This window comes from Zeus faber (genome assembly GCF_960531495.2).
Source record: "Zeus faber genome assembly, chromosome: 6".
In the NCBI taxonomy this organism is placed as follows: Eukaryota; Metazoa; Chordata; class Actinopteri; order Zeiformes; family Zeidae; genus Zeus; species Zeus faber.
The window spans coordinates 18,001,112-18,024,449 of NC_137201.1; the positions used below are offsets into that span (position 1 = coordinate 18,001,112).

General features: G+C 42.8%; 2 protein-coding genes across 3 annotated transcripts; one reads left to right on the forward strand and one right to left on the reverse strand.

Annotated features, from left to right (window-relative positions):
* Nucleotides 1–10,191: 10,191 nt before the first annotated feature.
* prpf18 (PRP18 pre-mRNA processing factor 18 homolog (yeast)) lies at nucleotides 10,192–16,704 on the reverse strand. 2 transcript variants are annotated; one of them, XM_080001939.1, is made up of 11 exons: nucleotides 16,543–16,704; nucleotides 16,056–16,133; nucleotides 15,486–15,512; nucleotides 13,433–13,534; nucleotides 13,217–13,330; nucleotides 12,501–12,644; nucleotides 12,274–12,342; nucleotides 11,880–12,020; nucleotides 11,683–11,754; nucleotides 10,615–10,770; nucleotides 10,192–10,487 (listed from the first exon to the last, which is right to left on the reverse strand). In XM_080001939.1, exons 1-11 carry the CDS (start codon nucleotides 16,606–16,608, stop codon nucleotides 10,407–10,409), a joined length of 1,050 nt encoding a protein of 349 aa, XP_079858065.1. In that variant the 5' UTR covers nucleotides 16,609–16,704; the 3' UTR covers nucleotides 10,192–10,406. The 2 variants fall into 2 exon arrangements, with proteins under 2 accessions (XP_079858065.1, XP_079858066.1); XM_080001940.1 differs by lacking the exon at nucleotides 15,486–15,512.
* Nucleotides 16,705–17,740: 1,036 nt separating this feature from the next.
* On the forward strand, nucleotides 17,741–23,074 carry bend7 (BEN domain containing 7). The gene is made up of 10 exons (XM_080002509.1): nucleotides 17,741–17,843; nucleotides 19,856–19,933; nucleotides 20,046–20,381; nucleotides 20,479–20,595; nucleotides 20,690–21,042; nucleotides 21,436–21,543; nucleotides 21,651–21,768; nucleotides 22,105–22,218; nucleotides 22,334–22,375; nucleotides 22,971–23,074. Exons 1-10 carry the CDS (start codon nucleotides 17,780–17,782, stop codon nucleotides 23,027–23,029), a joined length of 1,389 nt encoding a protein of 462 aa, XP_079858635.1. The 5' UTR covers nucleotides 17,741–17,779; the 3' UTR covers nucleotides 23,030–23,074.
* Nucleotides 23,075–23,338: the final 264 nt, after the last annotated feature.

Here is a 23,338-nt window from a genome sequence, read left to right on the forward strand (position 1 = left end):
GTGCGTGGACAATAAAGTCTCACTGAGTCGCCCGAGAGGAGAAGCCGACCCCACACCACCTCCACAGGACCTGGGGCAGCGACCTGGTACAGGCTGCTGTGGGTCGAGAGGTCACAGTGGGTCTTCAAACCAAAAATGTGCACTTTGAAAAGTGTGTCACATCCCATATTAAAGGAAATATACGTTGGCTATTTCTTATTTTCGTGAACTGGCATTTTAAAGGCGTGATTTTTCCGTATCAATCCATGTTAATCTTAGTGCCTCATGGTTATGTGTGAATAAAATTACATTTGACGTCAATATTCTCTGGAACGGCCTGCCTAAAGAAATGGGGCTGACTGAGTCAGTGCTGTCTTTTAAATCTTGAATTACAAATCGACTTTTACCGGAAAACATGATTTTGGATGAGGCGTCTTGAACTTAAATTGTATTTTATTTGTGTGTCGGTATAATTATTAATGTTTTTGAATGTATATATGAGTTGAAAAACATTGTATGTATATATTTATTTCATTGTTGCTATTTTTATGTTTTACAGTCCATTTTTTGTGATTTTTCAGATTTACTGTTGATTTAATAACAATAATAATAATAATAATAATAATAATAATAATAATAATCATCATCATCATCATCATCAGAATAACCATAATCATAATATCAACAACAACAACAATAATAATAATAATAATAATAATAATAATTATTATTATTATTATTATTATTATTATTATTATTATTATTATTATTATTTTGACTTTGACTCTGGGGTGAGACTCAACCAAGTCTAAGTACAGGCTTTTCTAAAAATGTTTAATTTTTACACTTGTCCGATTATGTCCAGGTGAATCAAGACTTGGACCCCTTTTTTGGGATTATCACCCATCGCAATGTTATGCAAAGGGAGGGTGTAAAAAAAAAAATATATATATTCTATTACATATTCAAGTGCAAATGTGATGCTGATGTATGGGGCTGAATGTTTCTCTCACTACTCCTACTCTATTTTCAGACATGGCTTGTCATCTTCAAATTCAAGGTTTGTTTTCACAGATGTGTCTCCTTGAACAAAGCATGATTGTTTGCGAGCAAGCAAACATCTCTCTGACCTGATCCCTCTGTAAACTCACATCCCTCCATTAGAAATTAATCTGTTCTGTCCCGCTAGGTAATATCAGTGAGTCATCATACCGAGAACATCCTGTTTGTACAGTGACCCATGATGACCTTTGTCAAAGGATACACGAGAGCTTACAAGCACCATTCTGATGTTCGGCGCTCACAGTCACTATATCCCCGGAGAAAAGAACAGTTGATTCATTATCGCCAGCACCACAGCAACATCGGCGCAACAGCTGCTCCTTCCAGGTTCAACGAACAGACCAGAATGAGGCCAGTGCCGCAGACGGGGTTCAACTGTGCATGATGATCTCTCGGCTCATATTAGTTTGCTCAGGTCAGCTCCGCGGGCAAAAACGAGTCCCCCCCTTTGTTCCTCCTGCAAATTTCCTGTTTGGAATATCCTCACTGTTGATACAATACCCAACGTATTGTTTTTTGCGTGTGTGTGTGTGTGCGTGTGCGTGCGTGCTTGCGTGTGCGCGTCCAGACCTGTCTCTGGTCCAGTCTCTCTATGGTTGCGTTGGCTCCATAGGCGTGGCAGGACTCCACGGTGTAGTCGGAGCTGATGCCCAGGACGGAGCAGGAGTCGCCGCAAGATCCGTCCGCCACCACGATCACGCGTGGCCACTCGGTACGCGGGATCCGACGCAGGAACTCCTCCGTGAACTGCAGTGTCGGGAGGCAGATACGGTAGAGAAGGGTGGGATGGGAGTATCACAATAACGTCCGGCAAAAATTCAAATGTCAATCACTACACGTCACTCCAATGTGTCCACTCAATACGGCAGTTACTGAATAAAACAGGTATGGCAGGCACCCATGTGCTTAAAAAACATCCGGAAAGACGGCGGAAATCTTGGGAGACTGGGGGAAATGTTTTAGAATGGGGGAAATGTCACCAAACTGACTAACCATGTGGGCCAGAAGGTATTTCAAAATTTCATATAACACTATATTTTAGATCAAAATCTTTATTATTTGTGTTATATGAGCCCGAGAAGACAACAGCTTCACAGTTCAAAATGTATTCTTTCTTCAACAGTCCACTAACTACAGATGTTCACTCTGGCTGTGGTGGTCTTGTGCTAATTGCAAAGCTCCTAGATCACTGTGGTGTGGTGGCTGGTGTGGTTTAAACAGCCACACCTGCCACAACTCTGGAACAGGCGGTGACGTTGAAAACACACCAGTTTTATTGTAGAGAGTCGGCAAGGTGGAACAAGCCCGGAGCAGATGGACAACATGTCAAGACATGGGCTCCTCTCCTGTGTGTGTGGGGATGGGGTTTTTACCTGTTGCTCATCGATTACTCCAATAAGCCACAGGCGTACAGCCACACTGATCCTGGGCCCAATTACCTAGACCCAAGACGGATGTGGCTGCTTAAACCACACCACACACCCACCACAATCACTTAATTACTACTTTCTATGTATGCCTCACTCACTCTCAATAAAATACAAGCTCTGTGTCGCTGTAAATGACCAGACAGGCAAAAGAGAGCAGGTGGAAGAAAGGGAAGATGGAGGGGCGGTCTGGACTCCATTCCAGTCGCTGGAATGACTCAGATCCTTCTACATCCACGTCTCCCCTCATTAGGATGCAGAGAACAGGTGTCTTCAGGGGCTACTTTTCAATTCAGAGCTGTTACACCACTGCGCAGTCCAGAAGAGAGGGAAACACCATACATAATGTCTTTCTCCTCAAGGGGAAATGGGGGACTTGGCAGTGAGTCTCAATTAAACGGAAATTTGTTTTGATCAAAGCCTCCTTTGACCTTGTCCCATCGTTAAAACGCGGTGACTCAGTGAATGGGCAGGAAGACAGCGTCCACAAACAGGAATGACATTGAAGCTCGGAAGGAAAGAAACGCTCATGGCCAATGCCAGGCACATTGTTATGCAACGGGGATAGCAGCAGATAGCAAACATACAGGGGCGTGTTAGGTGTAACGTATTATTAAGCACTGGACGCACGTTAAAGAATCCAAAACAAGCCAAGAGCTACATGTCTCACCCAGTGAGGTCATTTGTAGACCACCATCTGCGACTTATGATTTAGTTCCATGCTGAAGCAGAAACATAACACATTTCTGATGCTACACAACATATGAGTTAAGATCCAAGACTTCAAACTCAAATTATGAATTTACGAATATTCAAATATATCCCACCTACATGGGACTCACAGTGTTTACAAGGACAGTCTGCAACTCATTTTAAGCAAGAATCACTGCTCAGGGTTAAGAAGGTTTGAGACGTTGCTCCCTTGTTTCAAGCCGTGAGAGCCATACATATGAGGAGAACCTTTTTGATGTCACCGGAAAAGCATTTGCAATTTTGTCGCCGTGCAACCACTCAATTCTTTGAGTGTGTAGAAATGTCCGCTTTAGAGAAATCGCCCTCATGTGGGATCAGATATTCTTTTCAATGAGTGCTGCTTAGGATTCCACCAGTGGTGACACCGATTTGTAAGCTTTAACTAGTACTTTAAGAGGAGGATCAGGGTTAGATTAAAAAAAAAAAAAAAAACACTTTCAATTTGGGTGTTTTTAGAATACATTTGGATTGGATTTTCTCCACTGAGATAACATCTGTCTTTGGACTGGTCAACAAGAAGCCGGACTAGGACTCTCTTTAGGTTTGAGGCCGACTTACATAACAGGTTTTCAAATGTGCTCAGCTTAACATTATCTAATATGGTGTTATCCCATGAAGCTTTAAGAGATTTGCAGCATCGCATGTCTTAATCCACAGAGTCAAGTGTTAGTAATAAGCCGCGTTTTTCAGTCGCAAATATTTACCGCCCATACAAAATCATTGTTTGGATAGAAGAAAAAGTTCCATTATCTGTATTACCAGCTTATATGTAAGAGGATGTTTGGTGGTGCCGTGCAAGATGTAAAAATCTGTGAAGAATGTTGGCTCTTGCACAGGGGTGGGATCTGTGGGTGGGGTGGGGGGGCTGCCAGGCACAAAAAAAGACAAGGAGATCTTTATCACTGGTGATGGTTATCGAATGCCTCCCTGAGTCATTGCATACAGACGCCTACTGCCTGTAATTGCTACCACTTGGGAAGGTTTGTGTTTTGAGAGACTGTGAAGACACAAACACCCCCCAGTGATTGAAATGTGAGGTCGTAACTGAGAGGTATACCTCCCCTGTCCCCCCTCTCTCTCCAAGTTAACCACTTGTTTATATCAAAATGATGGGTCCTGTGTGTTTTGAGACATGGAATCAGACATCTTATACAGTGTATAGCTTATATCGGGTTGATATGTATGGAAAATGTAGATACATAATAATAATAATAATAATAATAATTATTATTATTATTATTAGTATTAGTATTATTATTATTATTATTATTATTATAACCCTTACTTGTATACCACTTCCATACACAACATGCAACTCAAAGTGTTGAGACAATCAATAGTAACAGTAGTAATAATAATCAGGTAAAAGGCAAGCAAGCAAAATGTATTAAATAACTGAGTATTATACTAAATTTTCGTTTTGGTTTTGAATTACTGGTCTGATAATAATAATAATAATAATAATTATAATAATAATAATAATAATAATAATAATAATAATAATAATAATAATAATAATAATAATAACAATGGAATTAACAGCACATAAACCCTGCCTCTACCTTGGTGCCCAGGTGAACTCGGATTTCCACCCTGTGCTTCTTCTGCTCCAGGATGCTCAGCAGATGCTCCTGGAACACTCCTATCTTGGTGAAGAAGTGCTCGTCGTGCCAGCACCCCTCCATGTTGTCAAAGTCCACGCCGAGCCCCAGCAGGAAGCCCACGCTGCGGGGGTCCAGGGCGATCTGCTGGGGCCGGCAGAGCAGGGCGCTCCGGTGCCGCTCGTCCAGCACGGTGAGCTTCAGCACCTTACCCGAGCGGACAGCGACCAGCGCCGCGGTCAGCCCCACGGGTCCCGATCCCACGACCAGGACGGGAATCCGGGCCCGCCACTGTCGGAAGCCGTCCAGGCTCACTTTGACCACCACGTACACGGCCACGGCGAGCAGCGTGCTGAGCGCGGTGTCACGGGCGACCGCCCGGTACTTCTCCTCCGCACTTTCCCCCGCGCCGTCAACTCCGGAGGCAGCCGCTCGCACCCCGTCCATCCTGGAGAGATTCGCCGACTGTTCCGCCGAGCGACGCGTCACGACGGGGCTCCCCGGGTGCGCTATTACCTCATAACCCCCGCGTAACGGGGGTGGGCGCTGGCGACCGGCAGGCGCGCTGTGCGCCGCCGAGCCGTGCGCCGGCAACCCGCCGTTCCCCAGCAACCACGTGACCGCCACGGATCAATATCCCGCTCCGAATCTGGGAAGGAGGGCTCCAACTTGGGGCTGAGTTCGCACCCGCGATGCGGTGACTCGCGGAGGAACGGATCTAAGATGACCCGAGTCGCTCCGGGGAAAAAGAGCGAATCTTCCACTCACACACTGAAAATAATTACATCAATAAATAAGGATCAAACTAAAGTAATGTAAAGTAAAAATCAGCCTGTTTTACAAGAAATAAACGTTATTATTATTATTATTATTATTATTATTATTATTAATAATAATAATAATAATAATAATAATATTGCTGCAGACCACCTGCAGTTCCTTGACAGACCCTCAGGGGGCCAAGGCACCTACAGTACCTCGGGAAATGGGTCCCCTTGTCCAGACACTAAAAAATCCATTCATTCATTTAGGAAACCACATCTATTTAGCTCCAGAAATGACTGGATTATTTAATAGTTTATTGTTTGTCGGCAAACAAAATCCCTTTCGCTCGTTCCCCTTCTGGGGAAAAACTGACATGATGGGCGTCAACAACAGAGGACTAGGGATAACGGTCACTAACAGCAGACTTTTGATCTTGGTCTATTTGGCAATGATTTTGTCATTTCATTCCTGGGGAATGTATACTCATTCCCGTCAAAGCAAAGCAAATACCTCACCTTGTTGACTTTTTACTCCAGGAAATGTATCTGCAAAACCCGCTACTTTCTACTTTTTACCTATTATTGTAAGGGTTTCTCACACAAAGTAGTGAAATAAGTTTGTTGACTTTTGTACGACTAAAATTTAATAATCGCATGTGTATTATCATATGCACATTTGTCAATAACACTGGGTTTAAGCTCGCTCCATAACTTCTAGGTCCAGCGGTTTTGATCCCTAATATCAAGTCATTTATACTTGATTTGGAGGACTTTTACTTTGAAGGGTCAGTCATATCAGTGTAAGTAGAACTACTGAGACAACCAGAGTTAAACGTGGTGGGTATGCATATGCTCGCTGACCTCGGCAGTGATGCCGTGACAGGAATGATGCTGAACCCAACCACAAACAACAAAGGCCATTACAGTCCCTATACATGGGCACACAGCACAGCATTGTTGTCTGGAGATGGGCCGGAGTTGACAAACACACCCCCGTGTTTTACTTATTCCGGCCCTGCTAAAACCAATTTCTCCTCTGTGATAAGTAAGTCTCAAAAAGAAGGCTTCGCTTATTCCAACTACTCAAACGTGGATAACGATGTCCTTCGAAGCCTGTTGTGGCTATACGGTATTTGTACCGACATTTGTAACAACATTTCTTTCTCCGGTGAAACTTCACCCATAGAGCAGCCTGCCGGTTTAGGTTTCAAAACCAATGTTGTCGCCAATGAAAACCAGCCTTTCAAAGAAAGACTCAGGTCGTTGCATGGGTGTCTGGAAAAAGCTGAAAGGAAGAGCAGCATCTCGGAGGTTTGTGTGTGTGTGTGTGTGTGCACAGAGGTAAACAGATCAAAATGCACTTTTCCGGGGCATCTCTTTGTTTTGAGGATAAAAGGGTGTAAGCCGCATTAAGCTGTCGGCTTCAGAAGGGCAGGGGGCGGCGGGGGCAGACGGAGCCGTGCCCTTCGCCTGGGCAGGTTGATTAGTTTCCACCCCGTCTGAGGAGCCTGGCAACAGAGCGTCCGTCTCAAAGCCTGATCAAAAGAGAAACGCCGCACTAATTAAAGATGGGCAGACGTTTCCAGGCAAATGACAAGTGAAGGGCCGTCACCTGGAAACCGGCAAACAGACCGGTCAACTAACAGACCGATTACCCCGCCGTCCATGATAGACATATTTTTTTAATCAATTCTTTGTTCGAATTACAGTCAGTGAATAGGTTCGAGAGCTTGATGGAAAATGCGCTTCTTTTTCCCAGCGAACGAGAGAGTGGCGCGGCCTGCTCGTCTGTTCGACGTGTTTGTGTGCATTATGCATTTCTGGCCGGATGCGCATCAAGACAAAGCGCCGCCGTGGTTTCACCTAACCCAATTATTTTCCCGCATAATCATCTGCGGAACAATGCTTTGAGATTGCAATCACGCATCAAATCAACACTGGGCCTCTGAGTTTCACATTGAAACGCTAATATATGCAATTGCACCGGGCTACGGGGTTCATCCTTCCGCAAAGCCGGCGGATTTTAATGCGTTAATGACACAGAATGCACCTCCTCCGCGGGCCTGCTCCCACACGCTCGCTCCCGGGAACAATAGAGCTTGCACGGGAACCCTTCGCCAGCCAGGCCAGATCTATGGCCCTCACAGGGGCTCGGCTGGGGCAGCCCCCCTCCCTCCGACGTTAGAGGAGGACTAGAAAAGGGCGTTCATGGAGAGTTCAAACTTTGACCGTTCGGGCAGTATGTGCGTCAAACGTATCCTAAATACGAGACGTGAAATCAAGAGACCCGAGAGAAATCTGAACCGACGTTCGAAAAACCGGAGCCACGCGGTGGAATGCAACCCTGTTCGGATTTGGGTTTGAGCGACTTGGCCCGGGAACGACACAGAGTCCAGGCTGCAGCACTCTGTACTTTTTAAAACCGGACTTCCATGGAACAAAAATAGTTTCGGTAAATCGCTGAAAATTTAACTGTGGTGAGTTATTTGTAACGTGCTCATAACGTCGTCATAAGTTCAACTAGAGCAACGCTATAAGGTAAAGAAGTCCAATCACCACGAATAGGGCAACTTATTTCCCCTGTTTCGGATAATGAATGACGCCCCTAAATCCCATTTTCAATTCAAGTACATTTATTTATTGACAGTTGGATAGAAATATTCCTCTATTTTTTTTATGCTGACCCAAATGACAGTTTAAATATCCACTCCTTTATAAGGCCGTTTCTTCCCTTGCCTGGTCACTCTGTCTTCCCTGTTTCGTCGGACCCCTCCCCTTGCACCTGTTCTCCCTTCCACTCAGCTCAGACAACCACGTGTAGTAAGTTCTTAAACATGTGACTGGCGGGTTGTGCCAGGAATTCCCCCAAATAAAAGAGGAACAAGGCAACCCACGCCGACACATCACCTACATAGTTACCAGGATCTAAAGTATAACCGGGCCTTCTTTTAACATTTATACTGACCTACTGTATATTGATGATTTGAATTAGAAACCAATGTAATATCACCCACTGTGTAATCCATTGAATGTTTCACAAAAACAACATTGCTTGTTTCATTAACAGTACTGCAGGGCATGTGGGGAAAAGTACATCCAAGGATCCTGTTAGAGTAAGAATGGAATGCGAATCAATTCCATGGGATCATTTCTGTGCCCCTGGTCTGTCCGACAAGAATCCACTCTCGTTTCGGTTGGACACGGCGCTGGCCTTGGCAAAAAAAAAAAAAAAAAAAAAGAAACAGCACAAGCACAACCCCCCTCCAGAGTTGTGATAACACAGACAAAGACGTCTATTGTTGACTTACAATGAACTGCAAATGCTTTGCATGGGACCACGAAATCAAGGTCTGCGCTCGGCAAAAGTTGTCTTTGGCACGGAGACAAAAAAAACAAACAAAAAAAAGCAAAACAAAGGAAAATGCTTCTTTGGTACGCTCAGAGATACGTGTATATACTTAATCAAGTATAGACATTCTATATACCGTTATCACAGAAGTCGGCGTATTTGCAGTTATAGAAAATGACGCCCACCCAACACAAAGAGATAGATACGTATTTTTATTGGTTAATGCCGGTGAAGTTATGAGTTTCTAACGCCAGTTTGGATAAATATTTGACAGCATTTCAAGTCCCACTGGCGCTCCCAGTGCCACCTGCTCAGCCATGTGCTCTGCAGCAGAGCCTCACAGGGTGACGTGTGTGTGTGAGAGAGCGGATATAAACTGCGGTGACGTGGCTCGACCCACGTCACCGCAGTTTATGTCAGTCAGAAAACGGGAGGCAGAGAGAGCGGACTAATAACCACAAGGAACAGATCAAATCACCATGGTTACCGGCGGTAATAAGGTCACGCAGTGTGACGCTACTGTCTTTGGTGTAAAACAATTGGGAGATGTTTTCACTGTTGTACGTAGACAGGGCCCGGTTTATCCGCAGATATGACTGAATACGCGGCTATTGTTGCTCTCTTCTCCCACCTATGTGATGAAGTGCTATGACACAAGGTTGGTAATCAATGCTTTTTACAGCATCATAAAATAGCAATTGCTGTCTTCCTCAGGGCTAAAGATGTAAAGTCATTTTCTATTGATTGTTTATTTTGTTAAAACAGGAGCACATTCTAACTGGAGACCCGTTCTGTACCTTGAACGGGCAGACAACACATTCCCTCAAATCAAAACTAATCCCACCTATAACAGTAATAAAAGCAACCAGGAATCTTAGGTGTCAAAAAAAGGTATTTTATTGGAATACTAACGGTACAAACACAAATAGGCTGCAGTTCTGGTTGCTTTTAGCAGCGCTTTGAACTAATATTGGCCATTCCTGCTGTGAAAATAACACAATAACCACCGAGATATAATCTTAATGTAACAAAGGCATAATAAAACTTGCACCTCTTTTTTACCCCTGTGATTTGAAAAGGAAATTTAATTTGAGACTTGAAAGTTCTTGCTTGCAATCCTGGTTTTGTCCGTTTCCAAAAAAAAAAAAAAAAAAAAAAAAAAAAAAAAAATTATATATATATATATATATATATATATATATATATATATATATATATATATATATATATATATATATATATATATATGTGTGTGTGTAGATGGAATTATTATTGTATGCTTTGTGCGACCTACATAATGACATGTTACCAGTGAGACAAGGGCTTCAACATCTCTCACCAGATCTCCAAGCAGACTTCGCCGTGGGATGCAAGGCTATATCATTACATTAATGAGTTGACATAAGCTGATGCAGCGTTCTGACTATGTACAACAGGCGCCATATATCCCTCAATTATGAAAATCATCTTCTTACAGGGCATTGTACTCCACACACTTTGAAGGGTCGGTTGAGAAATGTTTCTGGCAGCTGGTCATTAACCTCTTCAGTCCCTGAGAAGAGAAATGATGGTTAGAAATAAAACAGGAATGGAACATTAGGGTGATTATGAAATTTGCCATACAGGGTAGAGTCCATTTACTCCTGTGTTTCCTTTTAATGTGTTCACAAGAGATGCACCTGGATGTATTTTCTCTGAGTCTCATCGTTGAGCACGTGGGCCACGTGTTTGGAGAAGATCTTCTCTCTACCTGTACGGGCGTGGATTCCCACCATGGTCACACCGATGGGCCAGGGGGCGTTACCGATGGCCATCTGCAAATATGCATCATTTGCCTGCAGGTGTAAGAAGAAGAAGAAAAAAAATATATATATATATATATTAATAATAATAATAATAATAATAATAATAATTATATATATATATATTAAAAAAACTCTATAGTACATAAACAATAATCAAAATATCATACACTAGAAGGCATCATAACGAAAGAAAAATGCGAGGCAGGTGCTTGAGCATAGGAGTTACCTTAGGACAAGTGTTCCTGTACAATTTTAAAAATCAAATTCAATGCACCGATTATGCTCTGACATTTTTAAAACCTCAAAAAGAAAACAAAATAATGCCATTCCAGTCACAGTTTAGAAATGCATCAAAAGATGAAAATACAATTATAAATTCAAGAGAAATATGTGGTTGTTTGTGATAAGCATTTCGACCGCCGTTTGAAAAAGAAAAATGTTGAACAAAAAGCGTAAACAAAAAAAAAAACGGCTGCAAAAAAACATTTACAAAGACTTTTGAAACGGGAAGTAATACAAAACAACAATGAGAGTTGAATCAACCGATCTGCTTAGGTTCACAGCTTTGTTTGGAAACACAAGTGTGCTCGCTGTTTCCAGGAGAAGCTAGGATCTCTCTGCACAGAGACGGAGAAAAGCCTTTACTGCTTGGCGTGGCAACTGCGTGCACGCAGGGAGGGTACATTACATTTCATGCACCACGGTCACCCTTGGGATGACCCCTCGAAAGTATTTCTGGGCTCACTGCTCAGTCAGTCCCTTCCTGGATGAATATTGTGTAGGCAGCTATGAGTCGGTGACCTTCAGAGTTTTGTGACATCGAAAGCGCTTACATACTACATCAAGGAAAGTGTTTCTTTTGCAGATGTAAAACGTTCAAATTCAACATGTCTACTAATAACGAAAAAACAAGGCTCCGTAAGCATACTGGTTGGAACATACCTTGACATATTCTCTCTCCAACATGAACTTGATGATGTCGGTGATCGACTCTTTGATGTCGGCTGGTAAAGCCTCAACAAGACACGAGTGAAAGAAAATGACGTTTAAACACACAACATATAAAAGTCAAAATTCTGAAACGACCACAGCGGTGTTGCCCATGTGATTGGTTCCCAGCTGCAACAAGGAGTCGCTACCTTCTTTTTCAGCTTCCTGAACAGAGGCTTGAGGTACGACTCCGTCTGGGAGTGGGTGGCACTGGCCAGCTTGCCCTGAACGCTGCGCTTCACGTGGTCCTCTCTTCTGTTCAGATCTTTGGCCCAGACGCCCAGAAGGAACTACAATAGTCACGTAAATGGAATATCCTCAGTGTTGAAAGCTAATAGATGTGTATTCATATATTTCACATTTTATCTTGTTATATGATTGTTTCTCATGTGAACAAAAAAACCCATTACCACACAGGAATGGGTTCTCACTTTCATAATACAGAAATTAATCAAACTGTCGCCGAGATGATAGAATAACACGCTTATTGGGAAATAGCTCCCTCTAGAGGGAAAAGGCAGAGCTGTACAGTTCTACTCATACCCTTAAAACCTTGTGAATGACATGTTGGTCTCCTCCATCATCTCCTGTGCCCAGAGTTTTGCCAAGAACCTGTGGGAGAAGGGTTCAATCATTAGAAACAAGCAAGAGTCAGAAGCCAAACTGATTATACTTCAATTAGGTCATCAGTAAAGGTAAATGAGGTAATTCGATTTATTTATAATAATATAATATTATATTTTTCTATGTGTCAAATCGTTCCACCCTACCTCTAGTTCCTCTATGGTTGTGTTCTCCTCGTGCACTTTCAAGTCGTGCTGCGTGTCCATTTCGGCCTCTGTTCCTCCCACAATCTCATTCAGGTACTGCTGGTCAATCTTGTCCATGGCAGTTTTCAAGTCGTTCCTCAATCCCTGGGCAGAGGAGGTTTGCAGGATTGAAATGAAAACATTGTAGGTGTCAGTATCTGTGTGTTTCTACCATGGGGATTAACTCGGATACTATGGCAAATAGAAACCCGCTTCCATTTTAGTATGGGAACACCAACAACACAGTCGGCCAAGAGAAAATGACATCGCTTAAAAGTAGGAAAATGAACTTCAAAATCCATATTCTAGAGTGAAAATCATGTGGACAAAGAAAGCTTGCTGCTGATTGGATAACAAGCTACCGTGCTTGCACTCCATTGACTAAGAAGTATCCAAAACAAAAACCTGCAGGAGTGGATTATTTTGGAGTGTTTGTTGTTTCTTTTATATAACTGCATTCCAGGCAGAGAATATATATATATATTTTTTTCCTTCTTCTTCTTCTTCTTCTTCTTCTACTAATAATAATAATAATAATAATAATAATAGAGTAAATTATTATAAGTATCAATAATTATAATAATAATAATAATAATAATAATAATAATAATAATGATGATCGACATTTAAAATGGTGGTACACTGGAGATCCAGTGCAGTCCTGGATCGAGTCTCACCTTGTTTACTTCTGGAGCCAAAATCTCAATCTTCCTGAGCCGCTGGAAGGCATCGTAGTCCGACTCTCCAAACAGTCGGATGGGTTCACCTCGTTCTCTGAGACGCCGGATCACCTAACCAACCACAGAAAGCTTAGTCAAATTAAGTAATTTAAGGTATGGCATACATTTATGATTAAGTAAAAATGGGACTACTGAGTTTATATTCAGACTCACCTCCTGCCGTGAGAGTGTCATTGGCAGCTTTTCTTCTGTGAGCTCCAGCTCCAGTACTGGATTGGTTGAAGCGGATGGCTCATCCTCCACGTTCTTATTGATCTTCAGGAACAAGAACACAGAGTGAATGGAAACATAGTGACGCTACAACCATTCTCGGATGGTGGTCTCGGATGGAACACATGTTCAAGTCGATCAGAAGCAATCCAAAGAGATGGAGTAATATTTACAAGTGTGTCACTTAAACCAACAAATTGTATGTATTGTCAGGTTGCGGTCGCAGTAATCTGTGGCTTTACTATGAGACCAAATTATATTATAGCTAAACAGAATGAGGATCCACTTGGATGCATCCCATGGTGTGAAAGGAACAAGTCTTCACTCACTTTCCAGTGTGATTAAAGCCTTAACGCTGAATCCGACAAACTACAACAACTGACCAGAAGTCATCTGTTTCTTAACGAGATTTAGGAACCGCATGTGGAAAAACCTTTTGTGGTGTGGATAATTTTGTGCCTGACCATGGGTCTGATAACGTTGAAAATGTTCAACTTGTGCCACACATTTCAGTCCGACACTATAACCGGAAGCCACTGTTGCCAAGCAACTGGCAAGCCAGTGTTATTGGAACCTCGCTAACAACTAAATATCTGAGTTATGTATAAAATGATGTAATGAATGGTATGGTTGGGCGTTACCATATTCACTATGAATAAATCTATTGATGTTCATGAATTACCTATAATTATTACTGGACTGAGACTGAGCTCTCCTATTTTCTCCGATGTATGTACAATGACCACCCAAGCGTGAGGTGAGCTCCGGCAGTTGGATCTGTTGTTGGTTTCAGTGTAAAGGCTCATTAAATGCTCAAGTATTTTATCCATGCAGGAGAGAAAGCGCACGTACACACACACACACACACACACACACACACACACACACATACACATACATACACACATACACACACGCACACTTATATTTTACAGCTGCCATAAAAACACAGCATCACTAGCAGTGCAACCACGGGCAAAGAAGTATTCAGTCTTCCTGCAGTAACAAATTCTGCAATTCACTTTCAAATGGGCTGCCACCTCATGCTTTCATCAGCACATGCATCATAGCATTCTAAGCAGTCTTAGATTGTGGCATAAAGAGCACAATCTAAACAAAGAGAAAAGAAAATTCTGGCAAAATTTTAAATGCCCAATGGTTCTCGTTAAAATAAATATGCAGCATTTATACAGACTTTACCATAATCACATAGACATGTAAATCAAACAGAAATGCAGTTTTCCCAAGAGCAATTATTGTATGGAGATGCAAAACTAGTGGCACAGAACTGGGGGAAAACCAAAAGCTGGCATGAGCTGCTGCTGCTGACCAATATGCACAATAAGAAGCAGAGCTTGATATTTTCTCGAACAAGCAGATCTTCTGATCATTTAAGTATCTCATGCTGAAATCCACATCAAAGCTGTGTCCCAATTTCCTTCATGGCTTCCTTTCCTTTTCCAAGAAGTTTAAAAAATAAAACAAAACCAAAAAAACATAGTTATAGACCCTTTCTAACCCTTCCTTGGCATAGGAATCCCTCAAAGATTACGGGAAACAAGGTTCAGGCAGCAAGTTGCTGTGGCTGGTTATTCGATAAAAAAAAGTATACTGAAATAGACTAAATCAGTTGTGATTTGTCTGGTAAGCTGTTAACCCCAAAATATGAAACATAACCAAAGATCCAACAGAATTCAGCTAGAATCTAGAACTGACTGTATCGATACACAAATAGATTGGAACTAGTTTAGAACTATTTGCCGAACAAGATTAAAGTATGGAAAAGAGAAAATAAACCTTTCCAGACACGATCACCAGGTAATAGATGTGACCAATGATACATCATTTTAAATAGGCTTGAAATCACAGCACTCTTAAGTGGCAGGAAAAAAAATATATATGTAGAAGGTGCCAAGGAAGGGGAAGTTTTTTGAAACAGTCTATTTTATCCTTTGTCATGCATCCTGCCTGCTGCCATCACTGTGCCATCCCATACCTGGCTCTCAGAAGTCTCTCTCTGAACCTACAGATGCAGGCAGCAGACAGAGGTTGGGGAGAAACAGCACAGTAAACAAGAAACAAACACTAGTTCAAAGTTGCGATCCCAGAAACGCCTAGATCTTTGATCTTGAAATGCACATACCTGCAAATACCCACTGGAAAAAAAATGTAAATAGTATTACATCTGCACGGCTTGCAGATCATACAATATAATGTACGATCATAGATAGTAACCAATTTAAAAAGAAAGATATTGAAATGCTTGCCATGGCGATGTTGCCATATTTTCCTATAACTTTATTGATAAATTTGAAGACTCCTGTGAAATGTCCATTGTCAGAGTGGCCAAAGGTTTCACTGTACTGCAGTCAAGTGAGTCATTCCCATTCTCCTGAACGTTACCTGCTAAATATCCTGACCTTGGCTTTCCCCTATTGCCATGCCACGTACCCGCCTTCATTTACACATGATTAATGTGGTATTATGATTGATTATTTTGTTATCCCTAATATTGAAAATGACACCTCCCGTACTAGTGCGCGTAGGTGGTCTGGAGCAAACTTACCTTATAACCACTTCTTTTGTAATACTCCTCTTCCTCCTTACGTGCAAGGTCGGATCTTTTGAAGAATTTCTTTGAATCCTGAAAAATAGTTAGTAGTCAAAAGTTCTAGTCTTACAGACAGACAGATAGATAGATAGATAGATAGATAGATAGATAGATAGATAGATAGATAGATAGATAGATAGATAGATAGATCCCCCGGAGCAAAAGTTTGTGCCACATGAAAGCCATTTTGGTCTATTGTATATTGCCAAATCGTATATTACAAATCGTGCAAGTGTGCACACACACTGCCCCAGTCGTGAAGCTGAGCACTGTTTATTTCCCCGCGCACACTGTGCAGTGTGCTCCAATACTTTAACAATACCGATCTGCCAATCTAGACAACTTCTCGTGTATTCTTCGTCGAGAACGTTGTTTACGTCCCGTAGTTCCGCGGCTAGCTGACTTCAGCTAACTAAAACAAGCGGTTCAACCGGCCACCTACGTTAAGCAGCTCTTTATCCTCGAGCTGCTTTCTTTTCCTAGCGATTTCAGCTTTCAGTATGTCCATAGTTTCCTTTAAAGATGTGTATGTCTTCTTTACTTCATCGAGACGCCGTCGGTACGCGGAGGAGCGGCTCGGGTAACGCAGACCGACGCCAACGAGACCTCTGACCCGGAAGTACTTCTGGCGGCTGCCAAAAGGCGTCCATGACGTCACGACGACGGAGCCGTCGACGTGTCGTAACGCGCGAACGGACGCGTCGCGGCGAGCCGTCGTCCGTCGTCGCATTGTTGCATTTATTGGATAATGTCTGGGGTGCAATGTATGTTTCTGTGCAACGTGTACCCGTTTGTTTCCTTGCGTAGAACAACGTGTTTGCTTTTTGTAGCACGTTTTCGTAACTCCGCTGATAAATCAAATACAAACCGGTGAAACTATTTCTTAATAGTCCGACTACACGATAAAAAAAAAAAAGGATACTAAACGTACTTTATTTTTAGATGGAGTATTTTTTCTTTGACATTTGAAGCAGTCAAATCAGCGGTGGAGCACTCCCGGCCTTTAAAAACGCAATGATAAAATAATACATCTCGTTTTTAGACACATTCTCCCATGCACACTTTAAGAAGCTGACACTGCTGCCACTCGCATCACCGGCTTAAAAAAAAAAAAAAAAAAAATACTCCAGTTTCTATTTGGCTTTATTTTGGGGTCTGGTCTCGAAAACGTACAGCCATCGTAATGAGAGCAATAAAACTGTCAAAAGTTGTTTGGTGCATGCACACATTATAAAGTCCCGATGCGCCCTCGCTCGAATCGCGGCTCTCTGTTTGGACACCGATGGGAACCGGCTCGACCCTTCAGACGAGATCACGCCGTCAGGTGGCGCAAAGGGATGTGACGAATTTTAATATTAGAGTCATTAATTTATTTACATGGCGAGAAGGAGCGGACGTCGCGACGGGGGAATGGAAAGGCGCCACACGTCCGCCGCGCGGCTCCAGCGCGCATAGGAATCAAAGTGCGGCGTTTTGCGTGTGACATAATGTGCGGAGCAGGTCGTGGCTCTTTTTTTGGGGTTTTTTTTTTTTTTTTTTTTTTTTTTTTAACTGATTAATATCGCAGGCGAACAGCGACCCCGGTGCGTCAGGTACACGCGCGGGGGGGGGGATTCGTCTTCTCGGGGAGGAGGACGCTCGGGGTCCGCCGCGGCCGGTTGCGCCGTCGGTCCTAAAAGATGGAGTTTGGAGAAAGGGGGAGAAGAAGGAAGTCCCAGAGCTTTAAAGTGGTCACGGGTGGAGGTAGGCGTCTGCGTGCGAGATGCGTCTGTCTGGTGCTTGTCTGGGGCTGTGCGTGCGCGCTGTAAACAAAAGGCAGGGTGCAGGACAACGCCACCCTTCAGCCCCGTCAGCCTCGCTGTGTGCGAATTATTAGTTTGACGTTGAAACGGCGAGCGGGATAAATCTGTCCCGGCGCGTGGATTCACCCTCTAATTTCGGCGACAAACTCGTCAATTCCCACAATATTTAAGAACAGCCCAATTTAACAGTCTTCCTGCGTGAGTTCAAATGGATCACTTTTTGTGAAGCTACGGCGGACGAAGGTGGAGGTCTTTATACTTCATGCCACCTACAGGTGGTGGAGGGGAATCTACCAGGGAGGCCGCTGATTGACATCGCGTCGCACGTCAGCGTGCTTTTAAAGTGGTAATCCGTAAGATTATTTTGCTGGGGAAAAAGTCCCACATTTGATACTTTTCTTAGCTGGCGCCAAGAAAACAGCCATCCCATGTATTCTGTGTTCTGCGTGTGGTCCTTTGTATGCCGTCCGCCTTTCCCGGCGAGAATGCAAAGATGGGGCGTGAAGGGACATTGTCTGAAAGTAAATGGACGAACTCCGCGCAACACTACATTGCACAAACAAAACGAATAAAGGTTGGTGGTGTAACCGAACGTAGTTGATCCGTGATCCGTACGGGTCGCGCGGATCAATTGCAAAATGTAACCGTCATAGTGAAAAAACTGTTTTACCGCCGCTGTTACTTTCTCCTAATTCCTAATTCCATAAATCGGGATGCTGAGTTGTCATTAAAAGAAGAGACAAGGCGGATGCGCGCTGTGTTTTACTCTGAAGCGCAATGGTTGGTTTACGGTACGTCACGCTGTGTTGCCGCCACTTGACGACATGTGGTGAATGAGTTGCTGTTGCGTCGCAGCTATGCGTCTGCACGTCCGCCATGTTGAAGCGGTCAAGATCCGCTAATAAACAAATACGATGTGTATTGGGAGATGCAGATTTCGCTACAAAACTGTCCGTAACTTGCTTAATGCTGAACCGATTTTCACGAAATTTAGTTTGTCATAAAGTGGTTAACAGAATAAATGGAAAGCAATATAAAGGTAAAAAATATGTCTCCCTTTGCTTTTTTTGATTTTTGCTGATCCGAAAAATGATCTGATCCGTGACTCAATATATGATCCGAACCGTGAGTTTTGTGACCCGTTGCAAAAAAATACATGTTGTTGATGTTGCTCTGATGCTTTAATAAGTGGTCACGGAAGCCCCTTTGAGATGGAAGCATGAGTTCAAGATAAAGAAAGTGTCTTTGCAATGTGGCGTGTCATGTGGCGTTCTTCTAATCTTTTGGGACAATTTCCTTCTTTTCTCCACTGTACCTGCTGAAAGGCTTGACAGGTGTGAAGGCATCTTATGGATTACAGCGTTATGTGTTATCGTAAATGCTATATATGACCCTATGTGTCCCACTCCGCTTGCGCCGTTTGGTGAAGCCGGAGCCCTCTCTTCGTTTACATATGTGCCTGCACATTGTGTTAATGACAATACAATTTAATTGAAATATAGTTACGATATGTGCATAGGCGTAGATTAGATACGTTCCCCTCAATATTTAGAACATGTGCATTTGCCCCCCCCCTAATAAAAATATGAAATTACATAAACACATTTCCACCATAAATTTGTGCAGAAAAAGCACAGATTGATAGATAATAAAATCACCAGAAGAGGAGATGAAGAGTCTTCCTGGGGGAGAACCCCCAGACCCCCCAGCTTAATGTGTCCCATCCAATGTTCAAACCAAACCTATGCCACTGCATATGTCTTCTGTTGCAAGTTTTTACTGCAAATACTGTTCTTGTTCACACAAATGTTATAAATAAATAAATACATATAAATTATATATATATATATATAAAACACATACTCATACACATACACATATATAACACATAACACATACTCTATATATGTTATATATTTGACTATTATATTGTAAAATCTTGTTTTACAACAGATTTTGACCCATCATATTTAGTGAACTCCAGTTGCACAGATGCCAATGAAGAATGCAAAGATGCTGCTGTGACCGATGGTACGTGAAGTGTTTCCTCAATTGAGATTAAACAATATGATATGTATGGGATGACATGACAAAATTACATATGTCACAATCATTTTTTACCAACACCGTGTTCTCAATTTAGTTTGGCTAGAGGACGAGGGCAGAGAGATCAAGAGGCAGATCACTGGGATGAGGAGGCTCCTGAATGATAAAGCTGGCAGGGTGTATCAGCGTGTGGGAGCAGAAGGGGACAGCTTGAAGAAGGAACCCCAGGACCAGCACCTGAGCTGGGCACACCAATCTGCCGCCTTGCCAGAGAACCACCAAATCAACTGGAACACTGCAGGAGTTCCTGGACCTTCGCCTTCCTCTATCCCCGTTTCCAATGGCCAGGGATACAGCCAGTACATTACTTGCTCCAAAGCCCTCAGAATCTCCAACAATACTCAGGCCTTGATCAAAAATAAAGATGTTAATGGTAATGTCCTAGATTTTTTTAAATTAGAAATCAAAGATTATGCAGGATGTGCCAAATGTTTGACCATATAATAACTCTAACATTGCTTTTTCCACAGAGGTTGCCCCCCCTACCACACCAGAAGCCCCTTGCTGTATGTGCAACTGTAAGGGCACCTTGCAGGCTATTTTGCAGGAACTCCAAGCCATGAGAAGGCTAATGCAGACTCAGAAAGGTCAGTAAGGAAAGATACACATGAATACCAGAATGAGAAAATAACCAAAAATAAACCTCTTCTGTCAATGCTTTTTTTTTTTTTTTTTTTTTAGCATCGCTGGAGAAGCAGGAACCGACAGCTCCAACACACCAACACTGCCTTAGTCCCCCGCCCACTCCACATCGCAGGGCCAGGAAGAGGAGGCCTATTTTCAAAATGTCACCCCTTGCAGCATCAACCAGAAAAGCCGCTGCTTCGACTCTCACACCATCCCTATTTGTGGCAGAACCCCTGCAACCTGGAATGAGGGAAAGCCACGAGGCCGAGAGAGGACGTCCTACACCCAGCCCCATTTCCACGGAGCTTTCCACATTGTCATTGCAGAAAAGCCCCAGTGCTTCAATAGCCATCAAAGATACACATGTTCCTCTCTTCAGTCAACCGAGTGGGCTTGAGTCCTTAGAGGTATTGCTACACTAGTGTGCGTTTCACACGTGTTTTAGTCATCTGAAGAGCATGCCTGTCATTCCTGCAGTGGAGTAAAAGCATTACAAACGTGCACATTTTCTGTATTCATTATTCATAAGACTCATGATCGCTATAGCTGTAATATGCAATGCAATCGTTGCAGTTGGATTCCTCAAGTGTAAATGCATTTATGTACATGACTATATATTCTCCCTTTTTTCACATGGGAGGACATTTGCACCTGCATGAGACCAAGATATTCAAAATATTGCGTGTTTACTGTCAACTTCTCTTGCTTCAGGTTCTCCAAATCTCTCTTCCTGTCCTTTGGAAAACTGAATTTTGTCACATGGTAACCTTAATCTTAAGTCCTGCGTATGTTCCTTTAAGTCGGAGGTGCGTCTGGCAGAAGACTACGAGGTTTTCATCCCAAAGGCTCAACTGGACTCTATCCTGGTCAACTACACGCGCTCTGGCAGCCTCTTGTTTCGGAAACTGGTGGGTTTTTCAAAGTTCTGTGTGCACTGATGCACCGGCTCACCTGAGAGTGAAACCAAACAACAGAAAAGGAAACCTGCATCTTAGTAACCAATCCCTGTTTTTAGGTGTGCGCCTTCTTTGATGATGCCACTCTAGCCAACTCCCTACCCAACGGCAAGAGGAAGAGAGGGATCAACGATAACCGCAAGGGCCTGGACCAAAACATTGTGGGTGCCATTAAAGGTAGGGCTGAGACCGAAAATGCATACTATATGTAGTTCGCCAACTTAGTATATGAAAATATTTAGCATGTCCGAACCATGAGTATACAAGCCCCGGACACTACGCTGGCAAGCCTACCCCACAATGCATTATGTTAATGCTGCTTCACTACAACAACAACATATAATGGTGGAGGGTCATTAGAAAACAGGGGATCGTGACGTTAAGTTGAGTCTCTTCATCAACCCACAAAGCCATTTCGGACGCAACATAAAATTTGATGCCGGTTGTCATTTCCCCGACAACTTTACGTTTCTAAGGATTCCCCGTTGACTCGGTGGTGTTTGCTGTGTCCAGTGTTTACAGAGAAGTACTGCACGGCACACAGGATAGAAAAGCTTCCCGGCCCTCGAGACTGGGTCCAGATCCTTCAAGATCAAATCAAACTTGCCAGGCGGAGATTGAAAAGAGGTACAATATGAGCCTGGTTCCCTTCAGCGCACGAGGGGATTTCATTATTCACAGTTGGGAGTCGTGCCGTTGTTGTGTTGCACAAATGAAAATTGCTTCACTTTTTCACTTCCAGATGCTGTGGACGCTGAAAATGCCACCGATGGACCTTGCATAAGTATGAACTGGAAATGCTCATTTGTATATAAAATCATACGTATAGGCTGGATTGTCATTTTATTGTACAACTTCAATATTGCATAACCACTATTTTGCCCTCTGGTGTTCCCCCATACAGAGCTATTACCACCATTACCACCAGCATATCCCCTCTTCCCTTTTGCCGTTTTTATCTGTCTCTGCTCCCTCCGAAACTCATCACTTCCCGATGATCTGCAGACACATGCTGCAAACACACGCACACACACACACACACACACACACACACACACACAAACACAGGCTGGCTTTGCACGTTATTTCATTTTCTCATATGTCACATTATTCCCCTGACATTTGACATTCTCATGCAGCTTTCCAAAATGTCAATTAATTATCTTCACACCGTGCTCATCTACCCTCATTTACCTCCCAATTTCCCCCCTTAATGTCACATTAGTGTTTGTCGTTCCTGCATCTTAATGATTGCTATAAAGAGAGCATGACACCTGCCACTCAAGCACGGCTATTCATATGAAAATGGTAATTTTAGGATGACGTTGATATTTTAAATGTTCACACTTCTGTGAAACAATCTCTTCTTGCTTTTTTAGGCCACGACCACAATAAATCTGCGGATGTGGCAGAGGCAGTGGAAAATGTGACCGGTTGATTTCAGGGCTGCCACAGAAGCCTTGCAACTGTTTTATTTATTTTTATTTTTTTTGTAGTTTTGTTAATCCCCTAACATTGTAGATGTTTTCATATACAAGCTGTTAGGGGTCCTTATTGAGGTTAAAAAAAAAAACAAACAAACAAAACAAAAAACTACAATCGGACCAAATGGCGGTAGAAGTCACAGAGCCATGCACACAAGGCTAATCCAAACTTCCAAATACGCAACATGTCATACGTATAATGAATAACGGGTAAACACTTATTGTAAAGCAGAAATAGTGCAAAACACTGCTTGGGCTGACGG

Excerpts from the sequence above, each read along its gene's own strand:
- prpf18 (XM_080001939.1), bottom strand. The coding sequence starts at position 16,608 with ATGGACATACTGAAAGCTGAAATCGCTAGGAAAAGAAAGCAGCTCGAG. Across the intron at positions 16,134-16,542 it reads AGGATAAAGAGCTGCTTAAC|GATTCAAAGAAATTCTTCAA; the intron begins GTAGGTGGCCGG and ends ACTATTTTTCAG. Across the intron at positions 10,488-10,614 it reads CTCAGAGAAAATACATCCAG|GGACTGAAGAGGTTAATGAC; the intron begins GTGCATCTCTTG and ends TTCTCTTCTCAG.
- bend7 (XM_080002509.1), top strand. The coding sequence starts at position 17,780 with ATGGAGTTTGGAGAAAGGGGGAGAAGAAGGAAGTCCCAGAGCTTTAAA. Across the intron at positions 20,382-20,478 it reads CAAAAATAAAGATGTTAATG|AGGTTGCCCCCCCTACCACA; the intron begins GTAATGTCCTAG and ends CTTTTTCCACAG. Across the intron at positions 22,376-22,970 it reads CACCGATGGACCTTGCATAA|GCCACGACCACAATAAATCT; the intron begins GTATGAACTGGA and ends TTGCTTTTTTAG.